At 39.9% G+C, this 24,789-nt stretch overlaps 1 protein-coding gene across 9 annotated transcripts in view; it reads right to left on the bottom strand.

Annotated features, from left to right (window-relative positions):
• The window catches only part of SUCLG2 (succinate-CoA ligase GDP-forming subunit beta), a 626,520-nt gene that overhangs the window by 339,743 nt on the left and 261,988 nt on the right, over nt 1-24,789 (bottom strand). For 2 of the 9 annotated variants that reach the window (XM_081528439.1, XM_081528440.1), the window contains exon 11: nt 13,885-14,961. The exons of the other annotated variants lie outside the window; for them this stretch is intronic. In XM_081528439.1, coding sequence (XP_081384565.1) covers nt 14,846-14,961 — 116 coding nt within the window. In that variant the 3' untranslated portion in view covers nt 13,885-14,845. Of the gene's footprint in view, nt 1-13,884; nt 14,962-24,789 lie in introns of those variants that run through there. 9 annotated transcript variants of the gene reach the window in all.

The following is a 24,789-nucleotide window of genomic DNA, read 5'->3' as shown; positions in this document are numbered from 1 at the left end:
TTGAACTGTGGTGTTGGAGAAGACTCTTGAGAGTCCCTTGGACTGCAAGGAGATTCAGTCAATCCATCCTAAAGGAGATCAGTCCTGGGTGTTCATTGGAAGGTCTGAGGTTGAAGCTGAAACTCCAATACTTTGGCCACCACATGCGAGGGGTTGACTCATTGGAAAAGACCCTGATGCTGGGTAGGATTGGGGGCAGGAGGAGAAGGGGATGACAGAGGCTGAGATGGTGGGATGGCATCACTGACTCGATGGAGATGGGTTTGGGTAGACTCCGGGGGTTGGTGATGGACAGAGAGGCCTGGCGTGCTGCAATTCATGGGGTTGCAAAGAGTCAGACACGACTGAGCGACTGAACTGAACTGAATGGTAGCCAGGTTGAATGACTCTGGGAGTCTTCCTTCCTCTTCAGTTTCCTGGAATAGTTTGATAAGGACAGGCATTAGCTCTTCTTCCACGTGTTTGGTAGATTTCCTCTGTGAAGCCATCTGGTCCTGGACTTTGCCGGGAATTTTTTGATTGTTGATTCAATTTCAATTGCAGTGATACATCTGTTCAGATTATCTACTTCTTGATTTAGTTTTAGAAGATTGTATGTTTCTAAGAATTTATCCATGCTTTCTAGATTGTCCAGTTTGTTGGTATATAACTGTTTGTGGTATTCTCTTATGATTGTTTGTATCTCTGAAATATCAGTTGTAATTTCTCCTCTTTCGTTTCTTTGTGTTTGTGTGTGTATACTTGGGTCATCTTTTTTTTTCTTCCCCTAATGATCCTGGCTGAAGGTTCCTCAATTTTGATTTTCTTTGCAAAAAACCAGTACTTGGTTTCACTGATCTCTTCAACTAGCTTTTTTTTTTGGGGGGGGGGTTCTGTTTTATTCCTTTATACTTTGATCTTTATTAATTTTTTCCTTTTTCTGACTTTGTGCTTTGTTTGTTCTTCTTTATCTAATTCTGTTATAAAGTAGGTTGTTTGAGAATTTTTTGTTCTTTTTTTCTTGAGGTAGGCCTGTATCACTATAAACTTCCAAGAATTGCTTTTGCTATATCCCACAGTCTTTTGGATGGTTATGTTTTTATCTGCATTTGTCTTGAAATATTTTCGGATTTCCTTTTTGAGTTCCTCATTCACCCGGGGTTTTTAGTTAGCACACTATTTAGTCTGCATGTGTTTATCTTTATTTCTGTAATTGATTTCTAGTTTCATACCTTGATGGTCAGAAAAGATATAATTTCTATCCTCTTAAATTTGTTTCAATTTCTTTTATGGCCTAGAAAATGAACTATCCTGAAGAACATACCATGTGCACTTGAAAAGAATGTGTATTCTGATGCTTTTGGATGAAATGTCCTGTAGGTATCTATTAAGTCCAGCTACTATAATGTGTATCAGGAACACTTTTTCACAAATAAGCCCACATCTACTTCATCATTCTTAATGGTTACACAGGATTCCACCGGTTAAGACATTGTATAGTTATTTGCTCAATTACCTGTACTTAGATTTTGAATTTATTCCTAATATTTTCACAGACAGTAACATGACAAAAGTGCTCACTTAACTGGCTAAGATATTTTTGGGTGACACTTTCTTTCCCTAAGAATTTTACAGATTTTGTTTCATGTCTTTTGGCATTAAAAGTGGTTATAGAGAGAAATATAAGTCTAGTATGATTGTTTTTCTCTTGTATACTCTCATTTGCATATTTAGTCAGTGAAAGATTCTCTGCTCTCAAAGTTGAGAAACTTGGGCTTTGAAATGTAAATTTTTATTACCGATATTTCCTGGAATATACTGTTCTTTTCATGGCTGAGGCACAATTCTGCATTCTTTCCAATGAGATTTTCTTCTATCAATATCTATAAATTAACTTTCATTTTCAGTTGCTAGTATCACTTCTTCACTGTCACCAATCTTCCTTGTATTGTATTATTCCTGGCTTTGTTATTTTCTCCTAAGTGCTTTAATTTCTTCATTTTCCCTTTTGCATTCATTGTGAATCATACAATCCTTCATTTAAGTCAGTGTTTCAGCTTTTCTCCCCTTTATTATTTCTTTTTTATTTTGGAAACTTTATTTTAATGATACTAATAACCCACACTTACTGTAGTTACATTAACAAATGCAGCTAAACGAAGGCTTCTCAACTTTGACTCTAATGACATTTCAGCTGGAAGACTCTTCATTGTGGGGTGTGGGGTCTCCTGTGCACTGTAATATATTTAAGATTTATTGAACTTTGTGACTTATTTATTAGTTTTTGAATAGTGTTGCTCTGGTCCTCTATTGGTGTCCTTAGCTCCTTTTTCTTTCTCTGTAAGTCATTATGAGCATGTTTTTGTTTATTAACTGAATATTCTTCTTAAGGTCTTCCATACCATGAAGCTCTATCAAGAATTTGTTTTCTGTATCTTGAGTAATATGTTTTATGTTTTTCCAAAAGAGGTCAATTGTCAGTTATAATAGGACAGATATTATGTTCATTTTCTTGCTCATGATTGACACAGTTGATCTCTGTTATTATCTTTATTATGAAATAGTATGTGCCAATCCTCTTTGACTCACTGCCCACCTTATCAGAGATCAGCTGCCTGCCTGTCTGAGATCTAGAAGGTGATATTCAACTCCTTTCCTCAGTCTGTGTGCCAGTGGTGAAAATTCTACGGAAGCAGATGGAAACTGTTCCACTGGGCCAGGGCCATCTTGATGTAATTAGAAGTGTGTGCTGTTACCATTCACATTCCTCAGTGGTGGTGAAGAAAAATATCCTTTGGCATCAAATCATTCCTGCTTTTAGCACAGAGCTTCCAGCCATTGCTTCAGTCAGATCAAGCTAGTCTTCCCTCTTTCTGATTTACCTGTTGCCACATAGCAGTCATTTCCAAATTCTGAAGAGGTAAATTATGAGCATTAAAAAATATTTTTATATTTGACATTTTCAGTTTTACTGAGATACAACTGAATGCAGCACTGTGTAAATTTAAGGTGTACAGCATAATGACTTGAGTAATATACATCATGAAATGATTACCGTAAGGAATTTAGTGAATATTTGTCATCTCATATAGATGAGACCTACAAAATCTTTTAGAACTAACACCCCCCAAAAAAGTCCTTTTCATTATAGGGGACTAGAACGCAAAAGTAGGAAGTCAGGAAACACCTGGAATAACAGACAAATTTGGCCTTGGAGTACAGAATGAAGCAGGGCAAAGGCTAATAGAGTTTTGCCAAGAGAACGCACTGGTCATAGCAAATACCCTCTTCCAACAACACAAGAGAAGACTCTACACATGGACATCACCAGAGGGACAACACGTAAATCAGATTGATCATATTCTTTGCAGCCAAAGATGGAGAAGCCCTATACAGTCAGCAAAAACAAGACTGGGAGCGGACTGTGGCTCAGATCATGAACTCCTTATTGCCAAATTCAGACTTAAATTGAAGAAAGTAGGGAAAACCACTAGTCCATTCAGATATGACCTAAATCAAATCTCTTATGATTATACAGTGGAAGTGAGAAACAGATTTAAGGGACTAGATCTGATAGACAGAGTGCCTGATGAACTATGGACAGAGGTTCGTGACATTGTACAGGAGACAGGGATCAAGACCATCCCCATGGAAAAGAAAGGCAAAAAAGCAAAATGGCTGTCTGAGGAGGCCTTACAAATAGCTGTGAAAAGAAGAGAAGTGAAAAGCAAAGGCGAAAAGGAAAGATATTCCCATCTCAATGCAGAGCTCCAAAGAATAGCAAGGAGAGATAAGAAAGACTTGCTCAGAGATCAATGCTGAGAAATAGAGGAAAACAACAGAAAGGGAAAGATTAGAGATCTCTTCAAGAAAATTAGAGATCCCAAGGAAACATTTCATGCAAAGATGGGCACAATAAAGGACAAAAATGCTATGGAACTAACAGAAGCAGAAGATATTAAGAAGAGGTGGCAAGAATACACAGAAACTGTACAAAAAAGATCTTCACGACCCAGATAATCACAATGGTGTGATCACTCACCTAGAGCCAGACATCCTGGAAAGTGAAGTCAAGTAGGCCTTAGAAAGCATAACTACGAAAACTTCGTGGAGGTGATGGAATTTCAGTTGAGCTATTTCAAATCCTGAAAAATGATGTTGTGAAAGTGCTGCACTCAATATGCCAGCACATCTGGAAAACTCAGCAGTGGCCACAAGACTGGAAAAGGTCAGTTTTCATTCCAATCCCAAAGAAAGGCAATGCCAAAGAATGCTTGAGCTACCTCACAATTGCACTCATTTCACACGCTAGTAAAGTAATGCTCAAAATTCTCCAAGCCAGGCTTCAACAATATGTGAAACGTGAACTTCCAGACGTTCAAGCTGGTTTTAGAAAAGGCAGAGGAACCAGAGATCAAATTGCCAACATCCTCTGGATCATCAGAAAAGCAACAGAGTTCCAGAAAAACATCTATTTCTGCTTCATTGACTATGCCAAAGCCTTTGACTGTGTGGATCACAATAAACTGTGGAAAATTCTGAAAGAGATGGGAATACCAGACCATCTGACCTGTCTCTTGAGAAACCTGTATGCAGGTCAGGAAGCAACAGTTAAATCTGGACATGGAACAAAGACTGGTTCCAAATAGGAAAAGGAGTACATCAAGGCTGCATGTTGTCACTCTGCTTATTTAACTTATATGCAGAGTACATCATGAGAAATGCTGGGCTGGAAGAAACACAAGCTGGAATCAAGAATGCCAGAAGAAATATCAATAACTTCAGATATGCACATGACACCACCCTTATGCCAGAAAGCGAAGAAGACCTAAAGAGCCTCTTGATGAAAGTGAAAGAGGAGAGTAAAAAAGTTGGCTTAAAGCTCAACATTCAGAAAACTAAGATCATGGCATCTGGTCCCATCACTTCATGGGAAATAGATGGGGAAACAGTGGAAACAGTGGCTGACTTTATTTTTTGGGGCTTCAAAATCACTGTGGATGGTGATTGTAGCCATGAAATTAAAAGATGCTTACTCCTTGGAAGGAAAGTTATGATCAACCTAGATAGCATATTTAAAAGCAGAGACATTACTTTGCCAACAAAGGTTTGTCTAGTCAAGGCTATGTTTTTTCCAGTAGTCATGTATGGATGTGAGAGTTGGACGGTGAAGAAAGCTGAGCACCGAAGAATTGATGCTTTTGAACTGTGGTGTTGGAGAAGACTCTTGACAGTCCGTTGGACTGCAAGAAGATCTAACCAGTCCATCCTAAAGGAGATCAGTCCTGGGTGTTCACTGGAAGGACTGATGTTGAAGCTGAAACTCCAATACTTTGGCCACCTCATGGGAAGTGTTGACTCATTGGAAAAGACCTTAATGCTGGGAAGGATTGGGGGCAGGAGGAGAAGGGGATTACAGAGGATAACATGCTGGATGGCATCACCGACTCGTTGGACATGGGTTTGGGTAGACTCCGGGAATTGGTGATGGACAAGGAGGCCTGGCATGCTGCGATTCATGGGGTCACAAAGAGCCGGACACGACTGAGCAACTGAACTGAACTGAACTGATAGATACAAAAGAAATAGAAAAAACAGTGCTCCCTTGTGATGAAAACCTTTGGAATTCACTCTTCAACAAGTTTCATGTATAACATACACCACAAATAACTACACTAGTTATGTTGTATGTTGTACACTACATTCCTAATATTTATCTTGTGACTGGAAATTTGTACCTTCTGACTATCTTCATCCAATTCCTATCTCTAACCCTTGCTTCTAATAACCACAAATCTAATCTCTTTTTCTATGAATTTGTTTTACTGTTTTTGAAGTGTAATTGACTTACAACACTATGTTAGATTCCTGGTACACAACATTGTGATTCCATTTTCTAAACATTTCAAAATGAGCATGATGATAAATCTAGGTGTCATCTGTCACCAGTGATATTACATAATCACTGACTATATTCATCACATATTTTATTTCATACCTATGACTCATTTTTTAAGTTAAAGTTTGTACCTCTTAATCTCCCTCACTTGCTTCTCTCCTCCAATCACCCCATCCCTCTGGCAATCAAGTGTTTGTATCTGTGACTGTTATGTTTGTTTTTTTAGATTCCACATATAAATTATATCATATAGTATTTGTCTTTCTTTGCCTGACTTATTTCAATGAGCACACTCCTGTCTAGGTCCATCCATGTTGCTGCAAATGGCAGTATTTCATTCTTTTTTAATGGTTGAGTACTACTCCATTGTGTGTGTGTGTGTGTGTGTGTGTATAACATCTGTATCTGTTCATCTACTGATGTGTACATATGCTGATTCTGTATCTTGGCTACTGTAAATAACGCTGCACTGAATATAAGGGTGCACATATCTTTTCAATTTTATGTTTAAAAATACCCAGAAGTATATGCTCTAGGAGTCTGGGTTGTGTAAGCCCTTCTGTCATGATAGGGCTGACTACTATGGGCACTTTGATAAGTGTGGCTGATCCCTGACCCAGTTGGCTGCCAACTCCAGCCTAGTGTGAAAGTTGCTGGCCACTGGTGGATGATGCCAGGTCATGGCATGGCTGGCTGCATGGCTCAGAAGTCCCAGTCCTGGTGCTGTCCTGCTAGTGAGTGGAGCCAGGTCTTGGAGTGGCTGTCTGCAGATCTGTGGATCCTGGAGGTAGTGTTGGCCTGATAGAGGGCAGAGCTGGGGCCCAGGATTTCCAAGTTTGATGACAGCCCTTTCATGAGTGGGCTGGGTTGCGATCTAATTGGCTGCAGCGCTGCAGGGACCCTGAAGCTGGTGTCATCCCAGTGGTGGTTAAAGCTGGGTCCCCACATGGCTAGCTGCTTATCTTGGGGAAGCCCCAGTTGACTGGCTAGTGAGGGATAACAGATTTCAGTGCTAACAAGCCAGAGGGAGTATTTCAAGATGCAACTCACACAGCATCAGTGTTCTCATGGTAGAATGAGTTCCTCAAAATGGCCATGCCCAGCATTTATGTCGTCAGGATGAGTTCCAGCTGCCTCTTCCCTCTTCGGGAATATGTCCAAGATCAGCAAGTGCATCTGACCTGGCTCTATCAAATTACTGCTTTTGTTCTAGGTCTCAAAGACTGTGAGATTCTGTGTGCAAACTTTAAGAGCAGAATCTATTTCCTATAGACCTCTAGCTCTCCTGAAAGTAAGCCCCACTGGTCTTCAAAGCAAGGTGTTCTGGGGGCTCTTCTGGTATAGAATCCTTGGGCTGGGGAGCCTAACGTGTGGCTTGGGCCCATTGTTACTTAGGGAGAATCTCTTCAGTTGTGATTATCCTCCAGTTTGGGAGTTACTTATCTGAGGTGTGGGTTTTGACCAAGACTCCACCCCCCCTACCCAACTCACTGTGGTTATTTCTTTATATCTTTAGTTGTGAAGGATTTTTTTCTGCTAGTCTTCAGGTCATTCTTATCAATAGTTGCTCTTTAAATAGTTACAATTCAGGTGGGCATGCGGGAGGAGGTGAGCTCAGGTTCTTCCTACTCCATCATGCTGGCCATTCGCTCCTTAACTATGAACATTTTTATAGCTGTTGAGCCATACTAAAAAGCTACCCTCCAGAAAGTATTTACTGATTACAAAGCAATTGCCACATGAAAGGGGCATATCCACTTCCGTATATTCTTGCCAACCTTGTTTATTTGCTTTTTTGTTAATATAATTGGATTTTTGTAAAAAACTAAAATAAAACTATAAAAATGCATTTTAATGTATTTCAAATGTATCCAAATAATTTATGATTATTTTTTGAAATTCACATGCCATATGTGAAAGCTTATAAATGTCATGTACACACAAACTGTACAATATTCTAAAAACTTAACAAATGTAAAGGATTCTTATTGTGTAAAAAGGCATCTTTAAAAGGCATTTTTTAAAGCAACTATATAAAACTGGGGGCAATTTATAAAGTAGACTTAAATGTTTAAGACACAGTGTTGAAGGTAGGAAAAATGACTTTTTAAGTAAAGGTTGAAATGGTTTTCAGAAAGTAATAGCTGTTTCTTTGGAATCCAGAAAGAAAGGTTACTAACTATTCTTCCCATGAACACATGTACAAAATTATCACTATCTCTAAGGTCAGCTGATTGTATCCGTGAGATAATATAAAGAAAAGCAGGAAATAAAACCCAACCTATGCCTTTATTAACACATGCAACTCCTAATACAAGTCCTCCTACCTATCTATGTGTCTATCCATCCTGAATCTAGAATAGCTTTATTGAGAAGTAATTCATATAGTATAAAATTCACCACTGAAAACTACACAGTTTAGTGGTATTTAGTATATTCAAGTTGTGCAACCGTCACAACTTTCTCACTTCAGAACATTTTTGTCATCCCAAAAGAAAATCCATTAGGAGTCACTCCCCATTCTCCTTTCCTCACTAGTCCTGGTAAACACTAATCTACATCCTATTTCTCTACATGTATTGTGGGCATTTCCTAAAAGTGGGATCACATGATATGTGGCCTTTGTGACTGTATTCTTTCATTTGGTTTAATGAAGGTTCATTAAATATTTTGAGGTTTCTGGTTCATCCATACTATTACATTCCTGTACTTCATTCTTTTTATTGGTGAATATGGATATACACCATTTCATTTATCCAGTCATAAGCTGATAGACATTTGCGTTGTTACCACTCTCTGGAAAAACTTTCTGCAAATAGTTTTAAGTTATTTTATTTTAATATATTCAACTTATCTTGTCTTTTTTTTTGCAGATTGTACTCTTAATACAAAGTCAAAAATTATTTTTTTGAGGAAAAATAATTATAAGGATTTAGAGTACATGAATATTCAACATTAAAATATAACTTAAACTCCAAATAAGAACCTTCAAATCTTGTAGTCCATACAAGTCTCTGTCTGATCTCTGAGAACAGATCTCTAAATGACTGCTAGATAATGATTCTATTTTCTTTCTTTCTCCTCTAGCTAGAAAAGGTCTAAAAGGGCTTCCAGTTAAAAAAAAAAAAAAAAAGCCTCCACATACTTCTGGTGCACATAATGGAGGAACAACAACAACAAAAACCTGTGTTTTCCTACAGTTAGCATATAAAATCTAATTAATTTTGGATTTTGTGGAATTCGGCATAATGTACCTGAGAACTGCTGCTGGCCTATCTTGAATATCAAGACATGAGATGAGTTCTGGATCTAAATTGTCCAGAAGAATGCTGCTGCTGCTGCTAAGTCACCTCAGTTGTGTCCGACTCTGTGCGACCCCATAGATGGCAGCCCACCAGGCTCCGCCGTCCCTGGGATTCTCCAGGCAAGAATACTGGAGTGGGTTGTCATTGCCTTCTTCAATGCGTGAAAGTGAAGTCGCTCAGTTGTGTCTGACTCTTAGCGACCCCATGGACTGCAGCCTATCAGGCTCCTCCATCCATGGGATTTTCCAGGCAAGAGTACTGGAGTGGGGTGCCATTGCCTTCTCCGTGTCCAGAAGAATGATACATTTATCTAAATTTTCTCCCACTGCTATAACACTGTCTCAGCTTTCACCTCTCCTATCCCTCTGCCTTTTGTCTTGTTTTGTCATCATTCTGTGTTACTAGAGAAAGCAGTGAATTAACAAGAAGACACTTGGAATTAAGTCCCCAGAGAGTGGCCCCTATCTTAGGCTTTACTATGTGGGTATGGAAACGTGCCATTCCTGTTACGGTCTATACAACTTGTCCAACTGCAGAGGGCAATCTTTCAGTTTTTAAATTTTCCTTCCCAGGGCAGGGGGTACACTAAAAGGCAAAACACTGAACTACTCAGCTTGCTAAATATCTTTGCCTCCAACATTCTTTGCAATTATCCATCGCTATCAGCAGCAAAACTGTACTGAATTTGGGTTCTGACAGATTTAAGTAAAAAGCACTAGTTTTGGACTCAGAAGATCAGAGTTGAATCCTGACCAGTCACATATTGGTTTTGTGTTCTTGGTCATGTTATACCTTCCCTGAGATACCTATCACCTGTAAAACATTTCATCTGTAATAGAGGAATGAGAGATTCACAGAGATGCTAAGAAGGTTAATTAAGGCAACAGCTGTTAAGTTCCTGGAACACAGTAAGCACTGAATCAATGTGAGCTCCTCTGACATCAAAGTAATGCATAAAAACCCACTAGATTTAGACTGTAGGGCTATGCTGTCCAAAATGGTAGCTACCAACAACAAGTGGATATTTTTTTTTTTTTTTTTGCCACACGATGTGGCATGTGGGATTTTAGTTTCCGACCAGGGATCCAACCGCCACCCCCTGCATTAGAAGTATGGAGTCTTAACCACTGGAAGGCTAGGGAAGTCTCAGGCAGCTACTGAGACTATTATTGAAACTAAATAATCTTTAAAATTAAGTTTTCAGTGCTTAATAGCCTCATGTGGCTAGTAGCCATATACTGGATAGCACCAATACTTACCATCACCATCATCACAGAAGTTCTACTGAACAATGATGCACTAGAAGAGATAGAATTCAACAAAAACCAGAAGCCCAGAAGCCTAAATTCTTGCCACTAACTATGTAACTTTAGCACAGCAACTTTATCTCACTATGTTACTGTTCCTCAAGATAAAATGGAATAATGCCTTTACAGTAACATTGCAGAGATCAGGTGCACTGAAATATTTTTTCTTTGCTTTCTTACCATCTTCCCAGGACCCAAAGATTAAATTATGCACAAAAATTAGCAAGGACCACTTTCAGTGTGACTCGACAGGTACAGCTCTTTGGGAGTTCAATATTCATAGCCATGATTTGATGTTATTCAAACACACCTGTAAGTAGTTAAGAATAGCCTATTTCAGAAGCACACCTAGCTATGTGCAGGCACTTCTTGAGGTGATGGAAAGAAACAAAGTAACACAGTTAAAAAGGTGTTCATTGGCAAATGTCCTTTTGTAGACAAATCAATTTTCACTGGGTTTAAAATCCAAAGGTCAGAGATCCTATTTTCTACTTATTTATTTGTTTCACTTTAATGCCTAAATCTGCCTTTCCCAGATTTAGAAATAATAATCTGAGCTGTCATTGTGGGGATATTACTGTAATTGTTTTTTTATTTAATACAGAGAAAGGTTTGACAAACGTTTTTTGCAGAAGTCCAGAGTAAATAGTCTAGGGCCATAAATTTTCTGTCATAGTTACTTAATTCTGCTGGTGAAGCATGAAAACCACCACAGAATGTAAATAAATGGCACAGTTGTGTCAATAAAACTATATAGTCCCTCAAGCCTACATTTGCCAACGTCATATGTAGAAGGACATGGAAGAACATAGCTTTTCCTGCTCTTCTTCACAGTATTTTTTCTACCATGATTATATGATTTTTTTCATTTAACATACACTGTATCCTAAAATAATCAGTTTTAAATGTTTAATTTAGAAATGTCAAAACATTTTTTCTTCTCATTTTTATTATGACATTGAATATAAATAATATAATTCTTTCAGATGATACCTTTATTTTCATGCTGATAGCAAACTGAGAAGGATGGTCATAGTATATAAACTGTAAAATAACAAATTAAGTGATTCACAGATCTAATAAGGTCATGTGAAGTTTCCTATTTTACTAATTCATGACTTGAATTACAACTTATATAGAAAACCAAAATTGAGCTAAGAGCCTCAATGCCAATACTTCTTAAGTTCATATTACTGTTCTAGACAAATAAATCAAGGTCAAATATTTAGATGACTCAAGCAGCATCTATTCAAAAAACCTGGTAACTTGTATGCATAGGTTAAGAATGGACTGCCAAGAAATGATGAGAAATTAATAAAATAAAATCATGACATTTCAGAGTTGGAAGAATCCTTACAGAACTTGTTCAACATCATTGCTCTACAGATGATGAGTGTGGTAATCTTCTCTTATTTTTCCTTTCCAGAAAACACTGTTTCTTCTTATTAGATCCCCAGGTTTCTTATGGAATTACCCCTTCCTTTTCTTACTCTCAGCTCTGGTAGTTTGAATGAGGGTGGCCTCATTATCAAGCCAACAAGTGGGGATTTAACCCAGAGAGGACTCATCAGAGCCTTGTAAACTCTTGACCAGAGGACTGGTTCAGAGGTAAGTTTCTGACCTAAAATCGTCATCTAAATTCCGGGATATTTCTTAGAAGTGCCAGGAGAGAACCAACCTTCCTTCCTTCCTTTCTTCCCTTCTCCTTCTCCCTCCCTTCTTCCTTCCCTTCCTTTCACATCCTTTACTCTTTTTTGCCCCCCTGCCCCATTCCTTCTCTCTTAGGGATGCAAACTTTTGAGAATATGTACCTGGGATGGCCAGCAGCCATTTTGCCACCTTGTGGAAATGGCCCACCTGAGAATGAAACCAACACAGAGACTAGCATCTCTGAGATGCAGAGTTCACATTCTGAGGCTCTGAGTTTCTGGATCTAGCCTTAACTGTAGCTGAAAATGTCTGCCTTTTGTAATTACAGGAACAAAACCATCTTGCCCCTCTCAACCTTTTTTCTTAAGCTTGAGTTGGTTTTTCGCCACTGTAAAAGAACTTACACAAATACAAGAGGTTGTTCAACCCAAAGAAGTGAATGTTGCTAAGTGGGAAGGTCAGGACTTCAATCCCCTCTAAATCTGATGCTGGTTCTACAAGACTGACAGGGTAGACTAGCAAACTCATTAAAATCTTACATGCAAAGCACTTTGGGTAAAAAGTGTGTACTACTCTTTAAGCTTCTTGGATACTGAGTACTGTATTTAGACTCTCATTTCCTTTCACAGATAATCTTGTTTAGGATAGGGCCACGTATAACAAATACTGATCAGATTTAAAGGAAATTATTTTTCACCCTTACATATAGTACAGCTGAAAGACTTGAAGTGGACATCAGAAGGTCAGAAATACAGGGCACACTGGAGTAGGTAATATATAGGGTTCAGATCCACACCACCAATTGCCTCCAATTCTACTGTGTACCCTCAGTCTGTGTGCCTTAACACATACCAGTAATTCATTTCATAAAAATCCATGGAAACTATACTGTGTTCAGCACTAGGGATACTATGAAAACCACATAAACTCAATGCTTTGAGCATCCAAGAAAATACAGCTTCCCACGTCTTTTAAAACAAAGGGCTGTTTGTTATTAACTCTTTAACAAAATAATCATATGAATGATTTCATTTCTTTACCCCCTCCTCCAAGCTGTATTGATCAGAAACATCCATATACACAGCCAGATGAACATATGCCTTAACAAAGGGTAAAAGATTCAAATATGTAGTTTTTGTCTAATGGACAGAGTATACATTATTTCTTTTACAATACTGACTAGTTAAGCTATCAAAACCAAAACACACTTAAAAAGACACTGTTGATATTTTTCATGTACTGTGTAACAATTAATAAAGGACATAAGACTGATCTATCAAATGAGTTCTTCCTCCATGATAAATACAGATCTATAAAACAATGGTGTTTTAATTTCTGTCCAGATATGAAGTTTTTGAGAACATGGTACAAACTGGTTAAAAAAAGTTCGGTCTGTGACACATTTGTACGTTGAGAGGAAAACTGCTAATGTTGGAACCTGAGCCGCATAAGTGGGAGGAGATTATGTCTGAATATTTCCTACAGTGCTATGCCAACTAAGGCCATGTTTTACCTGTCAGATATTTGTGGCACTTACCTGGGCTTCCAGGGTGTATAAAATTTTCATCCTTTGATTAAGTAATCTCCTAAGAGATATAGTCACTGAAAAAGTTGAGTAGAACTGGAATAATTCTGGGACAACCCAAATTTTCTATCTTTAGCTATATTGCCTAAAACACTAGTATCTTAGTAAAAGAAAAAAAAATGATGCATAAAATGGATTAAAATGAGAAATACACAGATCTTAGAGTTTATAAAACAGAGGATTTTATTCAAATTTACATACAGCTAAAAATTTACCAAAATTTTAATACAAATCTAAATCACATTCTTTCCCACCACAAAAATGGACACTATGCAAAAAAGCCACATTCTCTCAGTTACATTTTCCCAGGTGGTAGATTCAGGAGGGAAATAGGAAGGGGGAGAAGACAGTGACACTCACAGCATAATTTGATTTCAGTGTTGTCTCATCTTGAAATGACTCAATCAGAGATTTCCATAAGAATCAACCTTCTGATGTTAAAAGAGAAACTTCTACTCCAAAATCACAAATAAGGCTTCTGGCTTCATTTTTAGTATGAGGTAAACAGCATATTTAATATTAAGGCAAACGGTAGGATACATGTATGCGGTATTAATTATGAATCTTCCATTGTAAAATACATTTCACAGATTTCCTAAACATGTTGGAATTCAAAATAGCAAAAACTCTTGCAGTTTATAACAGCTACTGTTTCAGTGTCTTAGCTGCACCTTTTTGATGACAAAACTGTTGAATGTAATCTCTGACTTTTTTTTTTTTACAGAATGTATTTTTTTTTTAAAACACAGTACAAATGCTCACTAAAATTGCTGCAAATGAACCAGGGCCTGATCTCAAATGCTGTATACACACACACTGTTTGGCCTCGTAGGTTGCTCCCCAAAATTGGCAAAACAATGGTGAGCTGACTCACTATGACAAAAAATTATGAGAATGCAGGACATTAAATTAATAAAGGCTATAAGGGAAATTAAGCTGTCTAGATATCTTATTCAAAAAAATACAGATTAAAATTTTTTAAACAAAAAACTTGTAATTCTTGCTCTTCCCCTTCTCCCCCTTTTTCTCCCCAATGGAATAACCATTTTCTTCACAGTGATGAGAGAACCATCCCTTTTTATGGGTAAGTGCACTTCTTCCGAGGGATCAGGGCAAAGCATCACTTCTTAGCCACGCTGGCCACAGCTTTCTTGGCTGCATCCTCCAGGTCAACAGCTGAAGTAATGGGGAGTCCGCTGTTACTGAGAATGTTCTGGGCCTCGTGGACATTGGTTCCTGGAAGGGAGTGGGGGAATGTTGCACAGTCACTGAGATGGAACTGAAGGTGGTGCCCCAGGAAGTTTCATACAACCTGAACTCATGAGATGCCTGAGTCTCCTGCACATGCGTGCATGCTAAGTCGCTTTAGTCGTGTCTGACTCTCTGCGACCCCGTGGACTGTAGCCTGCCAGGCTCCTCTGTCCATGGGATTCTTCAGGCAAGAATACTGGAGTGGGTTGCCATGTCCTCCTCCAGGGGATCTTCTTGACTCAGAGATCGAATCTGCATCTCTTGCATCTCCTGCAATGGCAGGTGGGTTCTTTACCACCTGGGAAGACCGCCTGAATCTTCTAACACCACTTAATTACAATCCAGGTCAACTTTTTATGATCCAGATCTGGCTATTCAGATATATTTAGATGACAAATGTATTTTTTTCCTCTTTTTAATTCAAATGCCTGGCATTAAAAAGATATTGCCTATATATTATCTGGCATTAAAAAAATTGAAATAATGAGGTTCTTAGAAGATTATGAACAAAGATTAACAACCACTTGTTCAACTAGTTTGAAAGAGGAAAATCTTTTGAAATAGATGTATCCTTTGATTGGATAGTCTAAATATGGAATATAAAGAAAAAACTTTGTGCGCACAAAAATGAGCAAGATAAGTCAGGGTGTCAGAATGATATGGAATATGGCAATAACACAGGAAGATGCTCAGGACGAATCTACTTGTAGCTTTTCACCAGGAAGAAAATTTAAAAAAAGATTCTAATCAATGTCACTGACAAGAAAGATGATGTGACCAAATCTGTATCAAGTGATAGTCCAGCTACAAAAAAAGATGAAAGACAGGATTTGCAAGAGACTAATGGACATTTTTTGCCTGATAAAAAGCTAAAATTGCTGCTGGTAATCCACACACTCAAGTGAATTTAATGTAGTTTCAGCTCATTCCAGAAGTCCTTTATCTTAATCTCTTGAAACAAAAGGTCTGAGTCATGAGCTAATCTGAGATCTGAAGGTAGAGAATCTGCTCACTGGCTCAAATCCACTGCCTGGAGACAGTGACAGTATTCAATGTGTCCCTTTATGTTTCATCCTCATTCTACCTAACAAAAATGGCAGATGCCATGAAAACGAGCACTGTAGCCTCTGATGACATCTCTTGGCCATTTCTGGTGGGTCTGTAGCTTATGCAGGCCAAACCACCCCACCTAATTGTGTTCTTTGGTGACTATTTAACATTCAAAACACCACTCTGTTCTTTTCAATGTGAACAAGCCCCTGGGAGAAATGTGATAAAATTTAAGTGTCTAATGAAATATCTCATCTTACATCATCTCCAGTGCTTTTATCTAGTTAGCAAGACAGAGCCTATTTATAAACAAAGACCTTGAAATATAGGCCTTGGAGGACCTCAGAGTACAAATAAAAAGGAGATGCTTGGTCAGCATGTTTCATACCAAAGGCAAAGGCAAGAATTAAGGAGGAACAAATGAGCTGAGAAGGCGATACGGTACTGATTCTCCTGGCACGCTGGGTCCAGCAAAGCCGTGCTGAAGGGGACAATGGACATGGTGTCTTCGGCTCAAGGCTGACTCGGGGCTGCCTTACCCAGGAGTCTGATGAATGGACTTCGTGACAAGAAAGAACTTAAAACATAAGGAAGTTGTTACTTAAAATCCCTAGACTCCCATTCTGACTCTGTCATGTATTAGTTGTGTAGTTTTGGATAAATCATTTAAATCCTTTGAGCATCAACTTCTTTATCTTCAGACATAATACTGTGATCATCTTCCTCACAATGAATATTGATTAAGCATATATCAGGTACAATGCTAAGGGATTTACATGTGATACATGAAAACTTTACAATGAATTTGGATAGGTCTAGTTGTACCTATTTCCCAGATGAGATAACTGAGGCACAGAGAGGTAAAAGAACTTCTCCACAGTCACACAGGTTGTAAGAGGCAGAGACGGTACTTGAATTCTGCTCTAATTATGTCCTAAAGGCATACTAGTCTGTTTTCCTATCTTTAAAATGAGGATAACAATGCTGGTAGCATAGGTCGCCCTGAGAACCAAATGAAATAATAGGTCTGAAAGCATTCTGTAAATGGCAGTCTCTGCGGCAGTCACGGCTGGCTGTCTACCAAAGCTCCATGCTCCTCTGCTACAGTGGGGAGCTACTGCTGGGAAAGAGATGCCAAACAGGAACTACATTTCCCAGGCCCCGTTCTAGGTTGGGGAGGGAGGTTGTGTGACTGAATCCTGGCCAATACACTGTGACTAGCAATGAAACACATGTCAGTGAAGTTTCTTCCACTGTCACTCTCTGTATTCCCTCTGTTTTCCTTGTCTGCCTTCTGAAATGTTGCCAGCCAGAAAAATATTGGATGGCAACTTTTGGGGGGATGACAATGACTCCCATGCTTGGGTAACCCTGCAGAGCCAAGCACCCGGCTCACTCACCCTCTCACTTCGTATGAATCAGAACGAAACCCCTACTATATTGCCTCTGAACATATCTGTTGTTATAGGAGTGAGCATTACCTTTTTATAAAAAATTCATTTATTTTCATTGAAGGATAATTTCTTTACAATATTGTGTTGATTTCTGCCATGCATCAACACGAATCAGCCATAGGTATACAGATGTCATGAGCATTACTTTAATTAACACAGTGTGGGTTCAGTTCAATTCAGTTCAGTCGTTCAGTCATGTCTGACTCTTTGCGACCCCATGAATTGCAGCAGCTTCTAAAATGGTTCTCAGATGACTGACTGCCACCTCTTGGTGTTCATGCCTCTTGAGTACAGGCTGGAGCAGTAGCCTGCCTCTAAAGGGGAAGGATATAGAAAAAAGTGATGGAAGGTCACTTCTGAGACTAAGTCTATCACTGCTGTCTTGCTCCCTCTGATTTTCTGTTTGTTCACTCTGATGATACCAACTGCCAAGCTATGGGCTATGGGCTGCCCCATGGGGAAACTCACAACACAAAGGACTCAGGGCAGCCTCCAGCCAGCAGGCACCAAGGAACTGAGGCCTTCATTCCAACAACCCATAAAGAGCTGCACCCCACCAACAACTGTGTGAGTGTGCCTATAGGCAACAACCCCCACTCCCGGCACCCCCACCAGGCAAGCTGCAACAGGACCCCAGTCCTGGCCGACATAGTGATTGGATTTGAGAGAGATCTTGAGCCAGAGGATACAGCTGAGCTAGCCCTGGATTCCCCACCAAAGAACTGTAAGATGATCAATGTTTCTTGTGCTAAGCGGCAGCTAAACTTGGGGGCAATTTGTTTCACACTGGAACTTAACTAATGCAGATGTAAAGATTTACTATTTCATTAAGAACAACCTCAATGTGCATTTTGATTCATTTGGTAAAGTTTCAGCCAAGGTCTCAGAGGCTGAAAAGTAGGACAGGGGATCAGACTGTGGCAGGTGTTGGTGCCAGGCTAACGGATTCCAACCTTAATCTGCAGGCTTGTGTATAATAGTAGTGATACAGCATGAATCAGTCTTGACAGACACAGAATCGAATCAATCTTTGGACTAGCAGGTCAATGAAAGTTAAAGATGGAAACTTTTATCTCCTTCAACAGAGATATGGACTTAAGAGTGCTCTCTCCACCTGGGCTCCAATTTGCCAGGGAAGAAAAAATCTACGTTATGCTATAAGAGACTCAGAATTCTTCCTTTCTCAACACACAGCTCCCCAGATCCCCATGCATCACCCCAAGAGGCAGTCTTATCTGCGTGAACATCCCTCACCTTCTAATCTACTTCTCCTCGATGTGGCTCCTCCTGTGGGTACAGGTCTCACCCATGTACAGGTCTACACCAAGCTCTGTGTAACTGGACTGAAAGAGTTCTGCTAGGAGTGGAGGGTAACAACAATAAAAGCAGAGAGCAGCTTTTGCTTCACACAGGTCACACACTGCTCTGGGGTTCTAAGTATATTAGTTCCCCTGTTCCTCAGTACATACGCTGAGATAGCTGCTATTATCATCCTTTTACAGAGCAGAGGACTGAGGCGCAAATAAGTTAAAGGCTAGTCTAGTAAGTATGGCTGGTAATAGGAAGCAGTGGGATGAACATTCAAATAATGGTTGACACACCCATTCTGATACCTGAATAAGTCCTTCTTATGATTTTGTAAATATATGTCATCATCATCCTTATAACAACAACAAAAGGTCTGGTTTACAAAGTCCTCCCATATTACTTTATTTGACCCTTACAAGGAACTTGTGAATTTGATGTTTCTAAATAAACCTGTGAATTCAGTGTTTATAAATCAGTTCTTTTTCTTTTAAGCCAAGAGCACTGAGGCTTAGTGACTGACTGGCAGGATTCAGTTTCAAAATCCTTTGCTTTCTGGACTCTATTTTGATTTCCCAGTGACTCCTGTTTGACATTTAAAACATGGAGCGCTTTCCCATGCATGAGATCATTGGAACCTCAATGAGGCTATAAATTATTCAAGAACAAGGATCATGTACAACTAGGATGTCTGCTCTTCTGGCTAAATCTTCTGTCCCCACGGTCCCTGCTCTATGAGGGACCATGGCATATTCTCTGCCCCAAGGCAGACCTTGACTGCTTCCAAGACACTGACTGCACCCACTCAAGGGTGGTCCAAATACAGACCATGGTCATTAATCCAATTAGATTTGCTCTGTAGAGAATCTCAATGGGTGGTTTCCATGAAAAAGAAAGTAGCATGAAAAGGACTTCCAGTTATAAGTAGGCAGATAAGAGAAAGACAGTGCAAATACGCAGAGGGTGGAGAAGTCAAGTGAAGAGACCAAGGGATGGAATGATGTTCCTGAGGTCTGCCTCCAACTCAGATCCTGCTCTTCCTGTGGGCCAGCTTTATTACGGCCCCCATCCACTGAGAGAACTGTTAGTTCACCTTCCTTTCCATGAGTATGCATGAAATAACCTCCTGATGAATGGGTTGTTCTTCCTTATAACCAACTAGCCAGTTCCTGAATTAATACCCTTTTCAGCATCCAACTTAACATGAGATATACCCAAGGGGGAAAAATGACTGACAGAGAAATCCGTGAACCTGCAGACAAGCCTGCTATGCCCTCCACCCTTAGTTCTGCTGCCCTCTCTGCTTGGATAACACCATATGTCCGTGAACTATCTTTTTAAATGACATTTCTTTGGGGATGCTTTCTTGTCACCACATCTCAACCCCCAACCTAGAGTAGCGGATTGGAAAATGAGCTTCCCGAATACTTTGTACATCTAAACTCCCAGCACTATTAGGACTGCTTACTGACATTGCTCTTGTCCCCACTAAACATATGCTTTGGAAGGGCTGCCATTGCTCAGATCTGTTCACCGTGTACCTCCAGGCACAGTGTCCCCCACAAAGGATGTGTCTGTGCATGGGCTGAAAAACCATGGACAGGCTCATCCATACAAAGTGACCTTCAGGCAGCAAGTGTGGGTGACTCCTCTTCTAAGCACCTTGCTGGCCCAACACCTCAAGATAACTCTTTTTATAAGGTTGAAATAAAAAACCCAAATGGCCTCAGGGAAAATGAAGAGGGTTGTTCCTGAGCTTTCTGAGTCCTTAGATGCTTCCGTCAGCCCCTCTCTCTAAGAAGGGCCACACAGCAGCTGGCTGTGTTGAGTGTGCTTGAGGGAGGCTCCAAGCTGCTGCCACTCCTAGCTATCCAAGCATACAAGGTCACTGTGCTCAAGGTTAACAACCAGAGGTGGTGGCCAGGCTAACAGAGTGGATAGGACAGCTCCACACCAACACAGGGTCCTTCTCTCCTTCCAGCTACTCCTGCAGGGCCGTATCAAAATGCCTAATTTCTTCATAATTCCAGGATCCACTAAAGTGAATTTAATTATACCTGCAGTTACACTTCAATTATAGTCTTAATTATTAAGCACATACTAGGCAAGCTCAGAGCCAAGCAGTTTTGGAAGAGAACCTTACAGTGAAATAGAAAGTTCAGGCATAGGACTACAAGGAGAAAGGGGAAATATACAGAGGGGCCTTGGTCAAATGAAAATCTGTCACACAAGGTGAGGGCGGGGGTGGGGGGTGGCGTCAGAAACAGGTTAAGAGAAATACACACAGAACAGATGAGATGGAGGGTGTGGCAGAGCAAGAGGCAGGAGAGTCAAAAAGAAAGAGACAGAAAGAGAGACGGGAGGGAGAGACAGAGAGACAAGATAAACAGAGAGGGAGAAGAGGAAAGAGACCAAAAAACAAAAAGACAAACAAACAAAGAGGAGAAGGAGAGACAGAATGGGTCAAAGAGGAGACTAGAGATTGAGATGACTAAGAGAATGAGGAACAAATAGAGATGAAGAGTCAAACAGAGAAAATGAAGGGGAAAGAAGTGAGGATGCCAAGTTTCTTCCACAGCAGCCCTACCCTGACCCTGCCAGCATCTCCCTTTTAGCACCCTGGTCAATTTCTCCTTGGCTAGCAGGGCTAGGGACAAGACAGGGAGAAGCAAAGCCAGGGCAGGCCCTGCAGCCCAGGGACCCTTCCTTGGAGAGGAATTACAAATCACTTCCTCATTCTGGTTCTGAGAGCAGCTAGAAGGGGAAGTAGGGATGCATAAAGAAGATGGTGAGAAAGAACAGCCATCACTGAAATGAGGTCATTGGAAATGATGAGGGGAACGGAGGGAGCCTTCAACAACACTTGCTAGTCTGCAGATTCTTTTTGTTAATGACATCATGTGAATATTTCAGCTTAGTTTCTTCTTGATTCACCAAGTGGCTGACACCTACTCCACATTCCCTTCCCATCCTTATTTCTAAATAGAAACTATCATGGCTGCTTTAAACTGTGACACAGAATCAAGAGTTCCAAACAGAGTGTTTATGCCCATGCACACAATTACAAAGAAAATTGATCTCTTTTCCACATTTAAATTGTGCTGCTGACATTTTCTAATATTTATTAAAGGCTGGGTTGCTTTTTAATGAGGCTACAGGACAACACTTTAATAACCACGTGTACAGATAACTGATCAACTCATGCTGGTCGAAGTCTAGGCACTTATTAATATCTGCTTGTTGAAAGCCACTCAGCTAAATGGTTACCTACCAATGCAGGCTTTAAAAATGCAATAGAGAGTCACAGGGGACTGAGTTTAAAATGAAATCTTGCTCTATTGGTAGAGGATATTATAAAAAGAACAATAATAATTATTAAAATTAAAAAAAAAAAATTTCCCATCTCTTCCACATGATTTACCACTTACTTCCTGCCACTGGGTGGAGTGAGAGAGCTGTATACAGAGATACAAGGTTAATTTATCAAAATTTGTTCCTTGTTTTCATTACATGGGAGAGAAGATAACAGTAGTGGACACTAATTACAGGGCTTTGTTCAAAAGGTGCAGCCCCTCCCCACCACTTAGGCCAGCTTTTTATCACAGGGCTGTGAAGAAAACTACTCTCTAGTTTTAAAAAGTATTATCTTAATAGGAATTCAGCTTTTTCTAAAAAAAAAAAAAAAAAAATTGTTATTACAATTAATACAAGTTATTTTTAATACAATAGTTAGCACTTAGTATATATTAAGTATAATAAACGTTCGTTGGACACGTCAGTAAAGGGGTTCACAAGTGTCCTATTAGTTGAATCTTCACAGCAACCCTAAAGTTGATATTATTGCTATCCCCACTCTACAAATGAGGCAACTGAGGCACTGGGGGGCTTAGGAACTTGCCCAGCATCCCTCAGCAGATCCCAGGCTAGAACCTAGGTTTGTCTGACTATAAAACCAGATGACAACCTCGCAGCCTTGGCCTTTTAGTGCTAGAAGGAATCTCAGGGCTCCTTTAGGATCCATCTCTTGTTCTCACTAGAGGAAACGGAGGTCCAGAGACGTGAGATAATGTACCCAAACAACCAGCAAACCATGACAGGTCTGTGTCTCAGGCTGGTGCAATGGCCTGGGGGACAAACTCAGACTGCTTCCTCTTTTTGTACCACCTGTGAGCTGAGAATAGTTTTTACATTTTTTAAACAGTTGGGAAAAAATCAGAATAATATTTTGTGATACATGAAAATTACATGAAATTCAAATTTCAGTGCCCATAAATAAAGTTTCAGTGGAACACAGCCAAAGGGATAGATTTACAGATCGTCGATGGCTGCTTTTATGCTCCACTGGCGGAGCTGAGGACTTGTGACAGAAACAGCACGGCTCATAAATCCTAAAATACATCGACCCCTGCTTTGAGTAATTGAGCCTTTTCTTCCTTTTCCCCAGGATAGGCGAGGTCAGTGGAAACAAACCAAATTCTGTAAAGCAGCAGCTTCCTCCTCAAATGTTCACTGTCCCCATGCCCTTGATCATCCTTCATTATTCTTCCGAGTGACAATCAGATAGAGGAGGTCCATTTTCTTGGTGACACGTAAATTTAGAAAGCTTATCACATCCCTTGTGTCTTGTGATTGTATTGTTGGAAATGGAATAATTCATTGAGGATCAGAGGCAAAGCTCCTGCTGCATCCGTGGCCCCTCATTCGTCTGAGATGACGGGCATCTTATAGCTAGCACCTTGCAGGAGTCCATCCATATGGAATCACTTGAGTTGTGCATAAAACGTCAGATAAAAATTGGAGTTGACAATCACTGAGACAGGGATCATTCTAGGTTATTTTAGAATTCATCTGTTCCTTAGAATATCCCTGTGAGGCTGCTATATTTTTATTCCCGTTTCACAGATGAGGAAGCTGAGATTTAAACTTCATTTTGGTACTGACTAGCTGAGTAACTTGGGAAAGTCACCGGAGCTGGATGAGTATCTTATTGAATACTGTGTATCCCTCATGTTTTATAAAAATTGAAGATGACATAAGATAGCCTGTGGGGCTGTATCATACATACCTACTGGCTTCAATGATTTCTTCTCACTTGGTAAGAAAAAAACCAAATGCCCAGGCTGTGAGCATGACTAGAATTCCTATGACGACAGCCAGCAGTGGCAGGAAGCCGATTGCCAGATTCTTTACAAGGTTTCCTTGAATGGTGTGTATGTGCTTATGATCATGCAAGCAGGTTTAGGATCAGGTCTAACATAATGGTTGAGGGCTTATGACAAATGCCTATGTTCTTGTTCTCAACTGTATGAACTCTCAGACAAGTCATACAGATATTAATGTAAACCAAAGGCTCAGGAGCCTTAACGTTAAACTAGAATGGGAGGAGCCCTCTGGCAAGTAGAATACATTACAGTCTGCACCTGCTCAGTAAGACTGTTCTAACAAAGAAGGAATGTTCCTTCACCCAAACATCTACCTGCATGTGGACTTCCCTTTCATGCCTTCCTTCAGTACATCTCATGGCTTTCAATCCCTGTATTGATATTCTAACTTACAGTGATCACAGGGGTTTTCACAGGCAATTTCAGTGGTGTGAGGCTTCTGTCTGATATACTGTCTTTGGAACCCCACTGCTGAGTAAGGAGTGACATAACATGATCACATCACTGCACATGCTCTGAACGTACCTGGGAGAAATCTCTGAGTAGACATCATGGTTAACGTGTTCCTGAGAAGAAGTTAGATTTGGAGACCTTAATATTGCCTGTCAAACGCTTTGTTGGGTCTCAATGAAATCTTCCAAAGCTGAGGATAGAGAGAGATTTAGACACAGGTACCATGGGGAGTTTCCAGAGTTCTAGGTCTTGATGCTGTTCTCTTTTCTACACTAAGCAACAAACTATGTCCCACCGTTTGCTTCTGTAAAATAAGATTTACTGTGGCATAACCATGCACATTTCTTTCTGTATTGTCTATGCTGCTTCAGCACCACTATGGCAGAGCT

This window comes from Giraffa tippelskirchi, chromosome 9, assembly GCF_054371585.1.
Source record: "Giraffa tippelskirchi isolate mGirTip1 chromosome 9, T2T-mGirTip1v1.2.pri, whole genome shotgun sequence".
NCBI lineage: Eukaryota > Metazoa > Chordata > Mammalia > Artiodactyla > Giraffidae > Giraffa > Giraffa tippelskirchi.
The sequence above is the reverse complement of the archived record's forward strand: the minus strand, read 5'-3'. Positions and strand labels throughout refer to the sequence as shown.